The 12,573-nt window shown below is 39.6% G+C and overlaps 1 protein-coding gene across 1 annotated transcript; it reads left to right on the forward strand.

Annotated features, from left to right (window-relative positions):
• The first annotated feature begins 201 nt into the window (after positions 1-201).
• LOC121776348 (protein RSI-1-like) lies at positions 202-1,027 on the forward strand. Its single transcript, XM_042173522.1, has 3 exons — positions 202-340; positions 481-508; positions 595-1,027. The coding sequence occupies exons 1-3, from the start codon at positions 263-265 to the stop codon at positions 774-776; spliced, it is 288 nt and encodes a 95-aa protein (XP_042029456.1). The 5' UTR covers positions 202-262; the 3' UTR covers positions 777-1,027.
• Positions 1,028-12,573: the final 11,546 nt, after the last annotated feature.

The raw sequence follows: 12,573 nt of genomic DNA on the forward strand, positions 1-12,573 counted from the left end.
CCAAAAAAGGCTAACAACATTGCAACAATTAATGATTGCAAATCAAGAAAGCACAATAAACACGGCGCCGTTTGTGGATCGATATTTCATGGACTTTATTTCTGCATATGATTTTTTCCTAAATCTACGCCTTAAACATTGCTTTATTTCAATCTTGGCCTATAAATATCTACAATTAATCACACATTTCTCACTCTCACTCTCACTACTTCATTTGATAGTACAAAATTTGCTTCTTGAGTTTATTAATTTTTAGAGCAAGATGGGAGCACGCCCCTACAACACTTTGTTGCTGGTTTTGTCAATTCTTTTCTTGATTACCCTCTCCAATGTTGTTGAGGTTAGTAATTATTCAGACATCTACTACTCTTTTCTAAATTTTGTTCATTCTATTAATTTGTCACATTTTGGTTACATGTGATAGAATTGGGAATATTTGATTTTGTATACTCCTACTAAAATGAGTATCTTTTTTAACAGGGCAGGTACACTAATCTCCCTCTCAATGGTAAGAAGTAATGCAATTTTGACTTAATTTGTACTATTTGGATTTGATTTTGAACCATATATTTTGGATTTTGTTCTGTGCAATAGCCTGCAAACCACGATGCACGTACCGGTGCTCAGCGACGTCGCACAAGAAACCATGTATGCTCTACTGCCAGAAGTGCTGCGCCACGTGTCGTTGCGTGCCGCCCGGAGTGTATGGCCACAAGGAAATATGCCCTTGCTACAACAACTGGAAGACCAAAGAGGGGCGCCCAAAATGCCCTTAATTTCAAAATCACTAATTAGAAATGCCATTTGCCTTTTCTATTCAATAATTCAACTCCCTTAATTATATATTGGGTTGCTTAGAATGTAACTCTGAGGGATTTACTATTTATGAGCGTAGATTAGTATATCCCCGATTTGTGTTCTACTTTAATTAGTACTAATTGTGTTGCACCCAGTATTTTCGGTCCTGGGATTGCCTACTCCACCAAATTGTACTTGTTTTTCAATTATATTTAAATGTTTTTTGGCACCTCTTTTTGTTATAGTTGACTTACCACATTAGTAAATATTTATCATTAAATTTATTGGATTGATGTTTATAATATTAAATTGACACAAGGTAAAAATGTTGAATTACTTAAAAGTTGAATTGCCAATTAAGTAGCATTGTAATTGAGATCTATGTAGGACAAATGGCAGAAAATTGCATTATTTATTAATAAGACATGGTTTGGGCCTGTGAGAAGTTTTTCTGGAGCAAAAGGCCTTTTTGAGTACTAATTGATAAGCCCAAATATTATTTATGGATTCAATTATTGTGAAATTTAAATTATTGGTTAGAGATTCCGTTATTAACAATCATGATCTCCTAACTGACCCAACTCACATGGAAACATATTAAGTTTGCATAAATCAAATATAAATTTCGTTAATTTATTAAGTTAATGCATAAATGGCCTAAGTGAGAACCAAGAAAAAATTGAGATAGAGTATTAACTTCGAGTGCTTTCGAAGACCGTTATTGAGAGGCAAAGGGAAAGAGAAGGCCTTGAACGGCGATTTCGATATAGGTGAGAATGTGAGATGAAAGATTAGACGAGAGAGTTTCGATAAATCTTATTGCTTACTTCTGTAAGAAAGATACTACTTCATTCGTCCCATTCAAGATGCCCACATTTCTTTTTTAGTCTGTCCACTAAAGATGTCCATTTTCAATATTTAGAAATAATTCTCTCTCCATCTCTTATTAAAATATTCAACTACTTTTTTCTTTCTACTTACACCATCTAACAATTCCTCCTAAAATTCTGTGTCACTCAAGAATATGGACATCTTAAGTGGGACTGGGGGAGTACACATATATTTATAATATTCAAATAAATCCTGACTAATTTAGAATAAGATTCATATTAGATAGTTTATGTCATTCTCATGTAACTAAAATAAATAAAGATACCTAACTAAAATAATAAAGACGCTGGACCTAATTAACTAGGAGTGTGCCATATCTTCTGAGTTTAAACAGTTGGCATAGATGTTACTATCCAATCGAAATCAGCTGCATTCAGTGGTCACTATCCGACATGGTGGCATTGTGTTGTGAGAGAGTCACATATAAGGTATGGTTTTGAGCAAGCAAGATAATGTCATAAATTAGTGAGCACTATGTATTTCCCATTATGTATATTACTAGTTGGGAGGAGTGGGGGTTTCCTTGCCTGCATAGCAGTAAACACACTCCATTTTAGGTGGGGTCTCCAACTTGTTGAACCAAGAAATGGGAACAATCTCTATTTTCAGGTTCAAATTTGATGTTTTCACTAATTATTGCATATAGTTTTAGGACATGCACATGGGTTGAGGCATGGCTTCATTGTCCTACATGGCCCTATCTCTCTACATATAAAGTGTCATATTCCTTTTTTACTCCGTATTTTCTTCTCTTTCTTATTTGCTTGCTTTTACTCATGGTTAAGATTACACATACTCGCAAAAATTTACTACTCTGGCGATTTTGGGTACCCAAATAAATCCTACCTAATTTCATATTGTAATAAATTGTTGATTTTTCTACTAGTTTTAACGATTCCGGGCCGATTCGGTTGTTTTCTTTAAGTTTTAACTTATAATTAGTTGTATTGATTTAATTTAATAAAGAGTGTATTTCTAATTTACAAAGTACAAAATTTAAATAAAAGATAAACAAACACCATTTTGAATTAAGTAATTCGACAATATTGCAAAAGTTAATAACTCGTTATAACAATAACTCATATAGAAATTTAAAAATTAATTCCAGCATTGTTGTTAATATATTATACTCTAAAATGACAACTCAAACAGTAAAATTGGTCGATAATATATAGTACGGAGTACTATGTTTATTTTTCTATAAAAAAATTATATTGTGTAATAGTAGTATAATATATTTGCTGCGAATTCATAAGTCACACATCATTAAATCAATCCCACCAAGGACATCCATCGACCAATAACGAGGGGAATGACAAAGAAGATGCAAGACAACTTAAGCATATTCATCCGTGGAATAAGCTCCTCCGAAGAGAGTGCTCGAGTGGGTGACGACCGGAAGCTAATAATGGTGCTCAAGGCCTCGTGGGAGGAGGGAACGGAAGCGACGCCCGACCCGAGTGAAGCAACGCCGATCCAGGCGTTTCATTCGAAGTCCGATTGGGGCGTTCGAAGACAATGTTTTTGGAGGATTCCAGAAAGAACGCCCGACCGAGAGTTTTGACTATTTTTGGTCGCGAATTCAAGTGGGTTCGCCGACCCAACGTTTTGTACGACTTGCGTTTTTTAACTCTTTTTTTGCTCTTTTATTTAGCACTTTTAAACCTCTAGTGTAAATACTTTTGCTAGGGTTTTGTTGAGGCAACTTTTGAATGATATTGTAGAACAAAGTCTCAAATTTGAGCACCCCTTCATCTTTGAAGGTTTATCCAAAATCCCTTGTGGTTGCATTCCAATCTATTGTCGGACTTAGGTTGAATGTTAAGGTATGCTTTACTAGTTCTTGTGCTGCTAGTTTTGTGGAGCCATTAGATATTTGATTTGGTGAAAGTTTCATTGGGCTGTCTTCATTGTTTTGTAGAAGGTCCATAGGATCCAAGCATTCATCTAAATCATAACACCTTCATCTTCTTCCTTTTCCGCCATTTTTATTGTTTCATTTGTTATTGGGTTTGTTTGGGTTGTTGAAATATTTACGAGAGCAAGTCCAGAGCAAACATATTATTCTTGAATCCTTAAGATTCACATTAATATTTCTTGATAGTGCAATATATATATATATATATATATATATCATAATAATATGCATTTAAATAGTAGTCCATCTGTCACATGCTATTCGCATTTTTCATTTTAAGCGTAAATTAAGATGTGAGTAATTAGTATAATTAAATTAGTATTTTAAGTGTAATAGGGGAACACTTAATTGATTCTAATATCTTAATGAAATACTCTTAAGTTTTTTTTTTAAATAAAAATAATGCAAGTAGTTCGGAGCGGACTGAAACAGAAAAGTGTGAGTAGCATGTAGGACAGAGGGAGTACTATATTGCATCCTCCGTTAGCTTCGATACTTGTATTCTTGTTCATATATTATAAACATTTACTTTGAGTTACTATGTTACGGACTCAATTCCCACATCGGTTGTGAGAACAACTGATGTGGGGTATATAGACTAAATGGGCTCTCTCTCCTAACAGGCTAGTCTTTTGGGATGAGTTCTCATGTTTGGTCTGTATCAATTGGTGCTTTCATTGAGAGCCCAAACGGCTCAGAGTGGTGGCCGGGCAACGAACTCGCCGTGACCAACGAGTGCGTTTGGGACCGCTCGGAGTGGTGGCTGGGCAAAGAATCCGCCGTGACCAACGTGGCAATGACCAATGAGAACTCGGAGTGGTGGCCCACGGAGTGGTGGCCTGGCAAAGAACCAGTCGTGACCAACGAGAACGTTGGCCCTTAAAGGAGGGTCGAATGTTACGGACTCAATTCCCACATCGGTTGTGAGAACAACTGATGTGGGGGTATATAGACTAAATGGGCTCTCTCTCCTAACAGGCTAGTCTTTTGGGATGAGTTCTCCTGTTTGGTCTGTATCATACTACAAATTGTCAAATGTAATGATAGTAAGATAGTAAGAGTATTCACAACACAATACTCAGAATTCACCATTTCTTCATTTACACTATTCACGAGTCTCATTCTTTAAAAAAAAATTATTTATTCCTCTTAAGTTTAACAATAATTTTCAGAAAAGCAAACGAAGATTGAGAAAATGCAAAAACAGCGAATGAAAACAAAAATAAACGAAATCGTTATGAAGTAAACATAAATATGTAATATTGAAAGCCCTTAGCATTTCGCTTAGCAAAGTTGTATAAAGGTGAAAAAATGTTTCAAACGTACTGACTGATCAAACATAGAGTAAAAATACAACTTTGTTATTTTATCGTGATAATTGAGAGGTAGAGTTGACATAAATAACATTCCATAAATTATAGTGTAAATGGCAACAACGCTTATCTAAATTCCTCTAAAAGGGTTAAAATTCTGAAAAGCGTTTTGATGATCACTAACCTAATTTTATATGCAAAGAAGAAAATCAGTGAATAAAATCAATTATCCTGTCTTAATCATCTGGAATGGACCGCCACGTCTCTTAATCACCTCTTAATCATCCGCTAATACGGCTTTATTTTCACTCTTAAGGATAATGTTTGGTGAAAAATGTGACAACTTACCAAACGGTAATCAAAACCTTTGTGTTTTCTTTATTTATGATATAGACGAAAAATTGATGTTAAACTTATCGTTAGAGCATCCCCAACGGTGGTGGAATGCTGCTCGTCCGTCCTTGCCAGCGGCAAGGACGCGCCCCGCCCCCGCTGCGCTCTTGCCGCTGGCACGGGCGTGCTCTTAGCTAAGAGCACGGCCGTGCCAGCGGCAAGAGCACAAGGCGTCGACGTGGCATGCTCTGATTGGCCCGTTGATTTATCATTTTTTATTATTTTTTTTTTAAAAAATCGAAAAAAACTGAAAATTTCAAAATTAATTTAAAAAATATTGTCTCACTTCCTAATAAAATATATCCATTTTTTTCACACTTTTAATTTTTATTCCATCATTTTTACCCCAAAATTCATACTTTCATCTATAAATACTCTCATTTCAAAAACAAAAAATGACACTATACTAAACAACTCTCTCAATCTCAATTTTTAGGATTTTAATTATGTAATTTTTAATTTTTAGGAGTTTAATTATATAATTTTTAGTATTTTAATTATGTAATTTTTAATTTTTAGGATTTTAATTATGTCTTTTTTATTTTATTTGTAATTTGTATTATTTATTGTGGTTTTTAATGAATTTTAATATTATGGAAATGTTTTTGTTTAATTGAATTTTAAATTGAATTGTGCTCGTCCTTGCGGAAGAGCACAGCTGTGGGTGTTGTGCTCTTGCCAGAGAGCAGGCAGAAAAAGTGGGGCTGGGCCCACAACCGTGCCGCTGGCAAGAGCACGGTTGTGGATGCTCTTAGAGCTACATGATCTAGATTTAATATCATCAACACGAATATAATTAATAAATGCTGGCCAATCATTGACAAATACTACTCCATAATAAATTGTGAGTACCAAGGTCAATGGGATTTTGCCAAACATAATTAATCATTTTTTATAATGTGATGGATATATACATTTTTATTAAAGATTGCTCCCCATACATATCTCTATATTTTATTGGCAGAATTTGTTTTTATTAAGAATTATGAAATGTAATTACACCTGACATCGTCCACACAAATAATACATGGGAAAATTATATCATACACACAAAATATTTAAAATGTTTCATTGGTGTTTCAAATTTATACAAAAAATTTTAGGATTACACAATTCATACAAAATCTTTAAATTAGTGTTTTAAATTAATATATTCTGTTAAATTTCTTTTAACACCGTTTATTGTTTTAACCTTTTTCATCTAATATTAGGAGTATAATAGAAAGAAGATATGTCACTTTGCAATAATTCCAACAATTAATCCCCCAAAATATCTGGAGAACTTCTCTCTCTCAATAATAGGTAAACTTTGAATTTTTTTCTTAAAAAATTTTATAGACTTTGAAAAAAGGGTCGAGAACCTCCCTATTGAAACTTAGTATTTTTTTGTCTAAAATTCCCATCTTTTACACTTTTGCTAAAAGTCTTACATTTTTGCATGTATATCAATCAAATTATTTTAGTTCTTGAATGGAAATTTAGGAAGATGAACTGTCACTTGGGTGTTTTATAGTTCTTGGATGGAAATTTAGGAAGATGAACTTGCTGTTAGTGTTTAAAGAAAGGGCCTCAACTTCAAAGTATTAATTTTTAAATGGTGTTTTTAAACTGTATTTTGCTACAGTGTTTAATCTTTGTGTCATTTGGGAAATTTTTAGCAAAGAATATTCATTAATACTATGCAATGGAAAATTTTTAAACAGTCCGTGCTATAGCAAAACTAATAGAACTAAACTGTTTGTTTTTAAAGAAAGGGCATCAAACTTAGTTTTTAAATAAAAAAACTAACCTAATAGCAATGTTTTTAACTGTGTTAAAAGAAATTTAACGGAATATATTAAGTTAAAACACAAATGAAACTTTTTGGATTAATCATTTAAACTTAAAATTTTTGTATTAATTTGAAACGAAACATTTTTTGTATATGTGGTTTAATTTCCCCAAATTGTAAACATATCTCAATTAAGTTAAAAGGAGTATTTATGTTAGGAGCATATAATAGTCTGAGGACATTAGAGCATCCTTAACGCCACGGGCCGGGCCGGACCGGGGTCCCGGCCCGCGGCCCCGCGCGATGGAGGTGACGAATTTGCGGCCCAGGCTGGTCCCGGGGACTCAGTCGCGGCCCAGGGATGCGCCTAGGGTCCGGCCTAGCGGGCGATGGAGCTTCCGGTTGGAGGGGGTTCGGGCCGCTCCTGCGCCCCCAAGTTCTGAATTTTTATGCATTTGGAAGAGGAAGAAGAGGGAGGGGGAGAGGAAGAAGGAGGAGGAGGAGGAAGAAGATGGAGAGGGGCGAGATTGTTTTGCACTTTTTTTCAATTTAAAAAAAAAATTTTTTTGCACTTTTTTTTAATATTCTATTTTTTATATTTTTTAGTTTATAATTTATTATTTTTGTATTAAAAATAAATTTCTCATGTTATAATTGCTCAACGTTTTCAATTTTTACAAGTAATATAGGCTGGAGTTGTGAATAGTGCAATTTAATAGTTGTGGCTCGGAATGGGGTCAGCATGGTTAGGGCAGTTGTGGCCTGGGACTCAAATTTAGGGGAATGATGACGTGGAGGGGACTTGGGGCCTGAATCCGAGCCGGGGTTAAGGATGCTTAGAGCATCCACAACTCCGATCCGGATTCAGGCCCCAAGTCTCCTCCATGTCATCATTCCCCTAAATTTGAGTCCCCGGCCGCAACTCCTCTAACCCCGCAGGCCCCATCCCAGACTACAACTATTAAATTGCAATATTCACAATTTACAACCTATTTTACGCGTGAAATAAAAAATGCCGAACATATTCAAACATGAAAAAGTTGTTCTTCATTCGGAAATTGAAAATTACAACAATGAAATTTAAAAATACAAAAAAAAACCATTAAAACATAACGTCAATGCTGGTGTGTGTCCAAATTTCTTCAATTAGATTCGCTTGGAGGCGAGAGTGTGTAGTTCTTCTTGGCGCATAACAGCTGAACGGGCCATGACATTGCGCATGTCTAGAGGAACACCTTACACGGTCTGGCCCACAGCGTTAGTGATGCTCTTAATTAAAAAAGATATTAGCATGTGGTACCTAAATAGGCCCCCGCAAAGTACAAAAAGGCTTACAAAAGAAAAAAAAAAGGAAAGAGCACTGTTATCAACCCTAGTATTCTTTATCTAAATAATTAGAATGTGCAGAAAATTATAAGTACATAACTTGACCTAAGGGCATTAGCAATATTGGCCTATCTCGGAGCCTATTTCAAAGCACATCTCAGAGCCTATCTCCATTTTCTTCTGCCACATCAGCAGGCCCATCTGTTAAGAGGGTAACTCTCTTAACGAAGAATTTCGGTCACGTAACGAATCAACACACGAATCCGGCGTCCCGGAGCTTGGGATCGGCGGCTGAAAACTGATGGCTGGCGCGGAAAACGTCTTCCGTCGGCAGCGGCTAGGTTTGTTTGCGTATTGCACAAGTTATGTGGGCAAAATAATTCTTCATTAATTGAATACGGAATTAATGAGAAGCCCTATTTATATTATCTAGGACCCTAGGGTTGGTTCGACCTAAACCTATTCATCGGGAAAGAACCAACAAAGAAAACCCGACGGAGCTTATAAAACGCTCGACCCAATAACCGTTCATAATAGTAAAATAAACAAAGGAAATAAACTAAAGAAAACTATAGTCATTTAGACAATCCATCGAGCAGTTGGCGTCGGCTATTTGGTGACGTAGTCTTGGTAACGATTCGGCGGTTTGAGTTGCGCCCTCGGCCGCAGCTTTCTCGCCCTGGTCGCCTCTCCATCCTCATGTGACCGTTCCACCTGCTCATCATCGCCCGGCGCCGCTTCTTCCTCTGCTCCAGTCGGCGTCGGTGTGGGGGTTGATGTTGTCGTCTCTCCACTTGCTGATTCTGCCAACAAAGAGTTTGTTGGATTCGTAACAACTCCCCCTCTCTTAAGTGCCTCCTTGTCCTCAAGGGGGAGAGTAGGAAAACGCTTCCGTATTTCAACCAACGGCTCCCACGACGGAGAATCAGTACCGTCTGACCATCTTACCAAAACGTGTTCAGTTGCTGCTCCGTTATGCCACATCGTCTGAGAATCCAAAATGGCCACGGGATGAACTATAGGCCGGTCCCCTTTAAATCTAATCGGAAGCGGAACCACCTCATCGCCACTCACAAACGCTCGCAACAGGCTGACATGAAAAACATCGTGGATGCGGCTCCCTTCCGGCAACCTCAGCTTGTACGCGACCGGTCCAATTCGCTGCAAGATTTCAAAAGGACCATAAAATCGCTTGGCCAACTTAGCCGAAAGCAGTTTTGCCACAGAGTGTTGCCGATACGGCTGCAACTTCAGCCAGACAAAATCCCCAACCTCGAACTCGATATGCCTCCTGTGTCTATTCGCCGTCGCGCACATGCGCTGCTGTGCCTTAGTCAAATTCCTCCGTAATTCCACCAGTAACTCCCCACGCTGCCTGATCAGTTCAGCGACGTTGGGTGGGGTCTTTTCTGAAGGAACAGCCGCCACCAACAGGGGTGGATCGCGGCCGTACAAAGCCCGAAAAGGGGAAGTTCCTAACCCCGCGTGATGAAAACAATTCAGGGACAATTCAGTCCAAGGTAGGAAGTTCGACCAAGTGGATGGTCGATCAGCAGTAAAAGCTCTCAAATATTGCTCCAAGCCTTTGTTGCGAATCTCCGTTTGGCCATTCGACTGTGGATGGTAGACAGTAGTAAAATTTAACTTGGTCCCACTAAGACGCAGTAACTCCTCCCACACGGCGTTTAGAAAGACCGAGTCGCGATCGGACAGCAAGGTCTGTGGGAACCCGTGGTGACGAATAACTGTGTTGACGAAGAGATGAGCGACGCGGAGCGCGTCAAAGCAGGTGGGCAATGCAGCAAAATGAGCATATTTTGAAAGTCTATCGACCACTACCATGATGGTTGTATAACCTCTAGATTGTGGTAACCCTGTGATAAAGTCCATCGATACATCTTCCCAAACCTGCGACGGCACAGGAAGCGGTTGAAGTAACCCGGCTGGTATTTGAGTTGAATATTTCGTCGATTGGCAAACGACACACGCGTCGACGAAATCCTTGACATCGCGTCTCATATTTGGCCAATAAAATCCTGCAGCTAACAGGCGAAATGTTCGCTCGTGTCCAGGATGTCCTGCTATCGGCGAGTTGTGATGTTCTTGATGTAGCAACTTCTTCATAGTGGAGTAGGGACTGACGAGAATCCGACGATTAAAATAAATCAGTCCGTCGACAAAAGAGAAATGGCTGGGAGCCTCGCCTGATTTGATTTTGGTCGCCAGCTCATTCAAATCCGGTCGCGTCTCGGTCTCGCTACGCAGAAACTCCAGCAGCTTAGGTATCGGGTGTGCTACAGCAGTTAGCAGCTCTCCATCCGTCTCCGGCTCACTCCATTCTGCAGTCTCCAGAGCTCGCGCTGGACCCTCCGGCACAGCCTCAGGCGGCTGTTCAGTCCCATCACGCCGGGAAAGCGCATCAGCTGCTTTGTTTGCACTGCCCCGTTTGTATTCTATGCGGAATTTATATCCCATTAACTTCCGCACGTAGAGCTGTTGATCAGGTGTCTGCACCACCTGTTGTAGGAGTGGCCATGCTGTCATTGCCTCAATCTTAGTCGGGTCTGCCATTAAATTACCATCTGCAATCAAATGCCCCAAGTACTCAACAGTGGTGCTACCAAAAGAGCATTTCGATAACTTAACAAAGAACTTGTGAGTGAGTAGGAGCGATAGTACCTCGGACAAGTGCTGACAGTGTGATTCCAAAGTGGGGCTGTATACCAAGATGTCGTCAAAAAAGACTATGACGCATTTCCGGAGTAGGGGCTGGAAAATACTATTCATCGCAGCCTGAAAGGTGGACGGAGCATTGGTCAACCCAAACGGCATTACCAAAAATTCGAAATGCCCGTCATGAGTGCAGAAGGCTGTCTTGAAAATGTCCCCTTCGTGCATCCAAATCTGATGATATCCGGAGCGTAAATCCAACTTGGTGAAGTATTTCGCCTGGCCAAGTTCATCAAATAACTCATCTGCTGTTGGGATCGGAAAATGGTCTGCCACCGTCGCCAAGTTCAAGGCCCGATAATCGATACAAAATCAGAATGTGCCGTCCTTCTTTCTGATCAACAATACCGGTGAAGAAAATGGACTCTGGCTGCGCTGAATGATTCCCTGATCCAACATTTCTTTCACCTGCCGTTCGATCTCATTCTTTTGAAAATATGGATATCGATTATGGGCGAACATTTACGGGTTTGGTGTGGGGGAGCAGATGAATTTTATGGTCGAAAGGTCGGGCAGGTGGCATCCCCTGCGGAAGGTCAAATACTTGCCTAAACTCCTCCAAAACCTGTCGGATCTCATCCGAAATATTCACTGGAAATTCGAGCTCAAGGGACAGCAATGTACCAGCCTGGTCGTCGGGATCAGTGGGCACCAATTCGTAGAATTCAAAGGTCGGTTCATGAGACGCCATTAATGACAAAGAGTGCAGCGAAATCTGCCGCGGATTGGGAAGTGTTCCCTGCAAGAAGAACTGCTCATTATCCTTCTAAAACTCAAGCGTCTTACCCACGAAATCAGCAGACACTTTTCCCAACGATTCCAACCACGCCATGCCAAGAATAACGTCAGGTCCATGAATATCCAAAATATGTAGGTCGATCAGAAATTGGGCACCCTGCATTGTGATCTTCGTCCGTCGGGACACGTGGGAACAAACCAAGGATCCACCGTTTCCCACATAGACCCGAAATGGCCGAATTGGCGTCAAAGACAACTGAAGACGTTCCGCTATACGCGGGTGGAGGAAGTCGTGTGTGCTTCCAGTGTCGATTAAAATTATGACCTTCGTCGACCCGATATTCCCCATTACTTGGAACGGTTTAGAACGGCTAATTCCACTCAAGGCATGTAGATGTGATATATCTGCAGTAATCACCTCATCAACTTGCTGATGTAAGTCGAGGTGACCGTCCTCGTCGTCCTCTTCGTCCCCCACATAACAGAGGAGCTTCACTGCGCAAACGTGGCCCGGTGCGTATTTTTCCGGACAGTGCCAGCACAACCCTTTACGTGAGCGCTCTGATTTTTCCGCATTAGAGACCCGAATCGGTGTAGCTTTAGGGCGCTCCAGATCACGACCTTGTTGTCCGCCCATCGGTGGCTGTGTAACGCCCGTAATTGGGCTAGGAGCTGTCAGCGGCGGAGGTCAATAC

Source organism: Salvia splendens, chromosome 18 (genome assembly GCF_004379255.2).
Source record: "Salvia splendens isolate huo1 chromosome 18, SspV2, whole genome shotgun sequence".
NCBI classification, from domain to species: Eukaryota; Viridiplantae; Streptophyta; class Magnoliopsida; order Lamiales; family Lamiaceae; genus Salvia; species Salvia splendens.

Excerpts from the sequence above, each read along its gene's own strand:
- LOC121776348 (XM_042173522.1), top strand. The coding sequence starts at position 263 with ATGGGAGCACGCCCCTACAACACTTTGTTGCTGGTTTTGTCAATTCTT. Across the intron at positions 341-480 it reads CCCTCTCCAATGTTGTTGAG|GGCAGGTACACTAATCTCCC; the intron begins GTTAGTAATTAT and ends CTTTTTTAACAG. Across the intron at positions 509-594 it reads CACTAATCTCCCTCTCAATG|CCTGCAAACCACGATGCACG; the intron begins GTAAGAAGTAAT and ends TCTGTGCAATAG.